Below are 8516 nucleotides of genomic sequence, written 5' to 3'. Positions count from 1 at the left end.
CTGAGTTCCCACAGACACTGCAACACAATCAGGCCAGGGAAGTAGGAGGTGGATCTCAACAGAACTATAAAACGGTGCATGCTGAGACTGCCCTGGGAATCAGTGTTTCTGTGGGGATTCCCAGATACATTACTGAAAGTGGTACACAGAAGCAATTCTTGACATGGGATTCATGTGACTGCATTGCATGTTCCTATGGTTTTGTTGACACTTAGATCACATCTCTCAAACAGGTTCATGTCCAAATTAGGCTGGAAAAAATGCAGCTGTAATTATTTAGAGGAAATAGGAAGACGAGAACATCCTCCACTGCCAGCTACTATGCCCACAAAGATAACGAAAGCTTTGGCAGAAGGTAACACTGGGCATGATCTCACACTCTTCACTTTGAACCTCTTCCAGGAACCAGTGGTGAGGAATGAGCACTCTGGTGTAAGACTGAGAGGTACATTCTGGCAAAAACATACCACAGGTTACACTGGCCTAAAAGCTGTGCACTAATAACAAAAAGGTTTGATCAGTGCTCTTTAGACTGTTTTACAAGGACTTTCTCCCCTGCCCAAGCCATTTTACATGTTTATTTACTACAGTGTATATCATATTTCATGGGATTGAGATGACAAATGAATCCTGCCACAATTCTGCATGAAATCTAACATGTTTTCTTAGGCGAGACAGAAGTTGACAGAGCATCAAATGATCGTGTTCCATCTATATCTTTCACTCTGTCAAGTCTTCTGTCCTCTGGACACCAATTATAATAAATATAGCTGACTCCATATAGCCAGAGGAAAAAAAAGGCAGTTCCCTAACATATGTAAAAGATTCAGACATTTTTAAATCTTTTGAATGTTTATACTGTGTTCTCTGGTTTGAAGACAATAAAGAGCTGGGAAGGAATATTTCTTTAAAAATCAACATTGAAAAGTAAATAAGAATATTCAGCTCTGAGTATCATACTCTAACAGTGGGAGCTGTATAGAAGGTGGTGTCAGTAAGCCTGACTGGGTAAAATATCTTTACAATAGAAGCATTCCTGTGTTCATGAGAAGCAGTAGTGATTTATCCTCCCACAGGTATTAACACCTCAGGCAACACAACAAGCTTATTGTTTGCCGGAGAGAAATAGCCAAAATCCACACACTCCCCTCTGCATATTTTGGAAGGACTTTCTTCTGATACTCTGAAGAAAGAGAATGGTTTAAAGATTATACTTCCAGGAATATTTTTTGAGTTTGTTCTGTTGGCACATCTTTCACAAAAAATATGCGCTTGTTGTTTAGCTGTTAGTGCTAAAACTAAGTTTGTGTATTATTTTTTGTTTATAATTCTGCTGTAGAGACATCCTCAATATTACAAATTCACAATTATTATCCATTTCATACTGTACTGTAACTAAATGGATGGGTGGAATTATTTCCTTCTCTCTACCATCTTACCTCTGAAACAGACAGACTGAGCACTTCCATGTAGCCACTGGATACTTCTTTTCCTAATGCTGATTAATTCTATCCCAGACCATCCATCACTAGTCTCAGCATTTCTCTGAGCTTGAAACATGCATTTAAAGGTCCACCATGGTCTCTCATGTTCTCACTGTTTTCTAATTCAGAATGTGAAGATCGTAAGAAAGGTAATTTCTGTACGCAGAAGTGGAAATGCAGTGGGCAGCACATCGCTGCCACGATGTGACCAGCAGAGAGAGAGAAGCTCCACTGCAACCTCTGCAAAAATGCTGCCAGTCTCCTTCCAGGAGTCCCGGTGCAGGCATGGCCAACCACCTTTATAGAGTAAGAGATGGAGATACAGGCAGATACTGAGATAGCTGCCATTTCAGCTAGCCAGTGGTCTGCCTTTGTGCCACGTGCTATGTTTTCTATTTAGCTGGTGCTCTGAGATCCACAAGCCTTGGCCCATGTTTATGTTTCACCTTATGTAGTTAGTGCAGATTATTCCAGATTTGTAAAACATGGAAGACAGGAAAGGAATTCTCAAAAAGTCATGCAGGTTTAAAATTTCAGTCATTAAAATACAATCACTTTTCTGGGAGCCTAGTAGGGGGATACTGTTCTCAGGAGTCATGTTACATAGAAAAAAGTGTATTTCATCAAGGAAGTTGCCACTATAAAATGGATAAGAGATATAAACTGAATGTACATTTATCAGAAAAGACACACAGGCTAAGAGATCATTTGTTTCAAAATAGATATTGGATCATTTAATTATATTCTATTTTTATTTTGCAGTATGTATAAAATTTTTTTTTAACTGAAAACTGATCCATTCCTATTTCAAAAGGAAAATTGCTGGTGATTAGGACATGTCAAAATAGAGATGGAGACATGGGAAAATAGTCATATAGACAATAGAGTCATGTTAGCACATTAGAGACCAAGGTATTTGTTAGTGTAAAGTTGTCCATCCCAATGTTACCACAAAGAGAGCAAGAGCACCACCTGCTGTTTTAGAAATGTATTTATTTGGATCATGACAGCAACTCTTCAAGTACTGCACTCAAAAATTTTCTCCTGAAAGCTTCTGCAAGACGAATAACTGATGTGTTTGCAGTTGCCTGTTCACACAATGAACTGTATTGTAGCCACAACAATGGCCATAAATGCCTGAATATGGGGTATTTAAGAGATTTTTGAAAGCAAGGCAGTGTTTCACGTGGGCTCTTCCTCACCCAGGGCATCAAAATCAAGTGTTCACACATTTTCATCTGAAATATGAATATCTGACTGATATTCAATAAGCATCAAAAAGTTTTCTGACTGATTTAAAAATAAATAGCATCTTTAGCATGAGAATGGTTTAGGTCATTATATGAGCTGGAGGTTATGGAATAAATAATTACGATTAGATAAGGAAGATACCAAACTACAGTTCAAGCACTTTTTGAAAATTTGCAAAGGACCTTGTTTCCAGATGTTCCCAATTGAGAAGACAAGGGTTCATACACACCCAGATGATTTAAACATACATGAAGGACTTTATAAACTCAACTGTCTGGCAATTCTAAGACAATTTGACCATAGCAAATTAAATCCCTAGCTGACCAGGACATAAGCTGTAGAGTGTGAGCAGCAGTTTGGATGCTCTGAGTTAGTGAAGACTGAATATTTGCGCAGTTTTTCCTAGATGCCACAAGGAATCACCTTATAGTCTCCTCTTCTTCTGGATATCAAGTGTCACTTTGGAAAACCCTGCATGAGGCTGCTTAGACACAGTAAGACTTTTATAGACTAGCAAGGAACTTTCATGAGGACTGGTCTTTCATAAATAAAATTATCAGATGTCAAAACTTCCATGAGAGTTAAGAATCACTGCTAAACAAAATGACCAGCTTCTATCCAGGAGCCTTCAGTCATTTGGTCAGAGAATGCCCTGAAGGATTTTAAGTGAAAGCCCAGTTCAGAACAGCAGCAGCAGCCACAGTGTCTTCACAAATTTGGGAAAACAGCATGAAACTTTAACAAATTATGTGCTTTTGCCAAGGAAAACTATAGCATGGCCCATTTCCTCTTTAACCAGAGCCAAAATTCACCTTGCCCACTTACAAGCAAAATTATATGAGATATTTTAATTTTTATCCTGTAAAATTCAGTCCTGATTTGTGCATGAAAAACTAAAGAAAAAGTGAAAAACGTGCATAACTTGACTGATTCCCATGAGCTGAGATGAAATTAGCAGATTTTTGTAATGTGTTCGTATCAAATATATTTCAGTGATAGATGTTTCGCATGTTTCATCTATCAGTTTCAGTTCTTACAAGATAACAACAGAGGTGTCAGCACAGTGTCCTGTTTCCCCCATTAGAAGATGCTTTGTACATCTGCAAGATGTGCAAAACAAAAATCATCTAGGATTGCATCAAGCTTGTGCATTTATTGGTGGCTTATTAAAAATTAATTCATTGCTGTAAATGATAGCTAATAACAAATTAGTAAAAACTGCTCCTTTCTTCTGTTTTTTTTTTTTTTTTTTTTTTTTTTTACACAAATAGTTTTATTACAAACTTGAATTTTTAAGAAATACACATGTAAGAAATTAACAAAGGCCTTGGCATTTGCAAAAATCTTCTGGTATTTGCATGGTAATAGTCCACAAAACATTTTTGGACACAGACATGCTCAAACAATGGTATCATTGCATAGAAATTCTTTAGAAATATTTCTGAGGCCACTTCGAAGAATTTTTTTGGCACAATATTAACAAAATTAAGGCCTTATACTTTTCAAAATCAAGTCATTCAGTGTGTGAGTAGTGTTTAAAACCCTGAAAAATATTAAATACAGAATAAAGACTATAAGCTCAAAGCAGGATTTGCTATTATAAACACAAATAGCTATTAACCTGGGTTCAGTCTCTGCAACTTCAGCATTGAAATGGCCTATGTAAAACGAACATTTCACATCATATTTTGGCATTTAACACCTAATTCATGACACTGAAAAGAAGAAAAATTTTGTAAGCTTCTTTTTGAAATTATAAACTCAGAGCTTGATTTGCCTAATGGTTGATATCTATATAAATTACTAAAATATTTATATATATTTTTTTTCTTGACCATTACTGGATCATTCTTTATTCCACAGGAAAGTTTGTTCTACTGCACAAAGAAGCTGCATAGTACCAACACAGCAGAAACACTGACTTGCCTATTTGTGAAGCCAGTTTGGCAATCTCTTCCAGATGTAGACCCATTAAAACCAGACAGCACTAAGGACTACAAACAGAAGCAAAGGTTTGCAGGATGGCACACTATGTTGTGAAAAGATGGTTACATGTTGCTTAACCACAGTCTGTAATCCCAAACCTCTTTTTTACATTAGTATTTCTTTGTACAAGAACAATAAGTACATACCCAAGAGTCTGGGATTTTAAGACACCTAGATAATGGTAACAAACTTATCTGGGGAAGAAAAATGAATCTAAATATATAATACAAGAATGAGAAAGGGGGGTCAAACAGTATAAGGCAGAACTGCATACCTCCTAGCACCTTTGCATTTTTTTTCTGGATAAATGCTGACTTTTTATTCTATCAGTGCATTGCATTTATATAAAAAATACATATACTTTGATCAAAAGTGCCATTTGGCATGTCAACATTTGAAGCTTATCTTTGTTGTCTCTTTTCTTCTTTAGCAAGGACAGGGCCAGTAAAGCAGTGTGTGTTAGTTATGCAAGGTCCTAAAAGGCACTTTACTGTTTTCATACTGGACAACAATGAGGTACATATGATATATGTCTAGGCTTCATTGCTGTTAAACGAATAGCACCATATTGTGTGAAATTAGTTGAAATTCAAAAGTCATTATGTTTTTCTCATACAGACTTGACAACGGCTAACATTTGAGCGTAGATCCCCTGCTTTCAAAGTTGAGGGAGTCGGTTTCCTATTGAAAAGAAAGAAATTAAAAGACCCATTAACAATTGTTGAAACAAACAGACACTTTTCAGGTTTATAATGGACAACACCAACTTTGAATGCAAGTCTCTCTTCCAGCCTGTGCTGAATCAAGAAGGTGTTCCTAAATTCTCCAGTGTGTAATCACTTCCAAGTTTGGTCACAAACTATCATATGATTAGTTTAAACATCACATACTCACAGTTACTGATGAATTCAGTTCTTTCACGAGGCAGAACATTTCCTTAACCTAGAACACTATCTGTTAAAGCAGCAGTTTGAAAACAATCTAGAATTTGGGTAATAAAATCGGGCAAAGAAGCTGAAATTTGACTGTTCATGAGTTTCTGCTAACTCTTGTGACTTTAAAGACAAATGAAAAGCTGGCAAAGGAAATTATGTGATGTCATATAGAAACACAAAGCAAAGCCTTTAGTCTCCAAACTATCATAAGGAATTACTCCTAGCAACTAGAAACAGATACTTTTCAGACAAAAGTGTGCTTGCATTTAGTGCTTTTCATTAAAAAAAATTATGAGTTTACAGGAAATTGAGTAGTATTTGTGATTTATGACAGCAGAGCAGGTCCCCTGATCTGGGATTATTTTATTAATCTGAGGCATAGTTTGTAGCCAGAAAAAAGTTTGAAGTTTAAAGGTCTCTGGGTAGGACTCAAAGAATGGAAACAACTGTAGTGCTCACTCTACATTTTCTTCTGACTGGCTTTCCTCTTTCCTAGGGATCCAGGGCTTACCCCAGTGGTAGGGTGGTTTTGGTAGTAGTTTTTCTGGTTGATGAGATTATCACAGCCCCAGTAACACTCAGTCCCAGTGCTCAGTTTTTCTACCTACTCTGTTGACAACTATCTGATAAACAGTGAAAACTGGCTAAACAACCTGCTTCATTCTGAGACAGACAAGGCAGCATTCACAGATCTAGAAGATGTGAAGAGATGAAGGGTAACAGGAGCAGCAGTCAGGACTGTGGTGGAAGAGGGTGCTTGCCTGCACTCCAGAGGAATGCCTGCTGACCAGTTAAGCTATGCAGACATGGAAAGTGATCTACATGCTAACACATTAATAACATTCATATAGAGCAAATTAGCCTGTGTTGAAAAATACTTATGTACAGGAGATGAGAACAAAGCCTACTACCACCAGCTGCATTTTACTCAAACATAGCTCCTCTAACATTAGGAAAAGGTAAATAATTGTTCAACTCACTTAGTTTAACACCTGTACTAATTGCAAGTGGTTCTATTATACGTTAACATCCATTACAGGAAATTGTACATTCTAATTTACTTTCAATCAGTATGTCAACCTATCCCATTTACCACTCGGTGAATGCAATCAAAAACATAGTGGAATTGTGAACATTGTTAGATTATTCTGAAAAGCAAAATACACAGTACAAATGACACATTGCAAACACTAATTGATGATACATTCATTAATTCCCCCAAAAGCTACTAATTTTTTTCTTCCTGTTATGAAAACAATTAACTACATAAACTAACTGTTCTGGTGGACAGCCAATACTTGAACATGTATTACTTTCAAAAAATACTTCTTTTATTCAACGATAAGGCTCAACTGAGTCTCAAAGAATGATAAATAAATCATGCACTTACTTGAACATCTCATTCCTTTCTATAGTGGCAAGCCAGAAGCTGTAAGCATTTGCATAATAATTGCAGGTGCCCCGGCCATGGCATTCAATGAAGGGAGCGCTGCGGAACTCCTCTAGGCAGGAGCCAGGGGACGCCAGGGCCTGGCCAGAGCCCTCTGCACCAGCACTGGTGTGCTAGGAAAATGCAAAAGCATCTGTCAGACAGGGACTCTTTACCTCTTCTGCTACAACTTCGATGAACTCTCTCACACAAATATTTCTTCACACTTCTCTCCTTGTCCTCTGTTTGTCCATCTGCAGTTTTGTTGCTCAGCTCCAGGAGGAACAAGAAGGTGGAGCTGAAGGCTCCAGAGACGGCATTGGGTTCTCTCACTTAACAGCAGCACAACACATCAGCAAATTCAACTTCAGGGCAGCTGTATGCACAGAAGTCCTTCAGGACAGACAGCAGGACCCAAGCTATCTCTATGTAAGCAACATGCCAGGGCCAGCTCTTAGCCCAGAAGGCATAAGGTCTGGTACAGCTTTTATCTGAATAGCTCAACCCCATTCCGACCCCACATCACAGTGGCCTCTCTCCCACTGCCAAGTGCTAACAGCTCTGGATCCACGCTGTGTCTCAGACCATGCCCAGGCCTTGCCTGTGAAAATGATCAGATTATTTTTGAAGTCACTACAAAGAGTGGAGGTATAATGCCCTCCTAAAACCTGAAGCAACAGAGTCAGATATTAACTTTCCATAGATCAAAACCCTGAAGCAAATGCTTTCCTCAGCTCAGAGTACATCTCAGTGCACTTACCATGACAAAGGAGTAACCAATCCAAAGTGAACTCCAGCCTTCAGGACAGGGTGGTATTTGAATTGTTTGACTGTGAACAGCTATTACCATAGCAGGAGCTTCACACACAGAGCATCTAGAAAGACCAAGACATGAATGAGCTCTGTGCACTTAAGGATTAATACTTCTTTATTCAGAAGTTACTTTCTTTATGGAATCTTACAAGAGAAAATGTTGTCACTTCAAAACCAAAGGAAAATCACCATGTTTCATTTAGAAAAACAGCCAATGGGTTTTTCTTTTTTGTTAATATCTAATTTCTTTTCTGAAATTAAACTTCTGATTTCTCCCTTACTTAGAGACAATTCAACTGTTAAGTCTTATTCCTATTAGCTTTCCTATTAGAAGAGAGTAAGAGACCTCTTATCTGAAGATTTACATGTATTTGTCTTTTTCTAGTCCCATTTGTACTGTAGTTTCTAAAAGTGCTCAGTGTCATGAACATGGGAGACAAATAGCCAAACACTGCAACTCAGCAAGTATCACTTAAAAGTGGTCTACTGTGATCAGAAACAAGTAACAGCAATTCATCATCCTAAACTTAGCTCTGACTTCCAGAGAAAAAGTCATCTCTCTGGCAAATGCCTTACAAAGGCAATCACTGCTAATCTAATCTAATGCAGACTCTTTCC

At 37.8% G+C, this 8516-nt stretch overlaps 1 protein-coding gene across 1 annotated transcript in view; it reads right to left on the bottom strand.

Moving 5' to 3' along the window:
* Nucleotides 1-2457: 2457 nt before the first annotated feature.
* COL4A1 (collagen type IV alpha 1 chain) overlaps nucleotides 2458-8516 on the bottom strand; it is a 71343-nt gene continuing 65284 nt past the window's right edge. The window contains exons 49-51 of the mRNA XM_017737064.1: nucleotides 7846-7960; nucleotides 7047-7219; nucleotides 2458-5402 (exon numbers count right to left, since the gene is read on the bottom strand). Of these exons, the coding sequence (XP_017592553.1) occupies nucleotides 5321-5402; nucleotides 7047-7219; nucleotides 7846-7960 (370 nt within the window). The 3' untranslated portion in view covers nucleotides 2458-5320. The remainder of the gene's footprint in view (nucleotides 5403-7046; nucleotides 7220-7845; nucleotides 7961-8516) is intronic.

The sequence above is a fragment of the Corvus brachyrhynchos genome, unplaced genomic scaffold (genome assembly GCF_000691975.1).
Source record: "Corvus brachyrhynchos isolate BGI_N302 unplaced genomic scaffold, ASM69197v1 scaffold83, whole genome shotgun sequence".
NCBI lineage: Eukaryota > Metazoa > Chordata > Aves > Passeriformes > Corvidae > Corvus > Corvus brachyrhynchos.
Note: the sequence above shows the minus strand (reverse complement) of the source record. Positions and strands in the feature narration are given on the sequence as shown.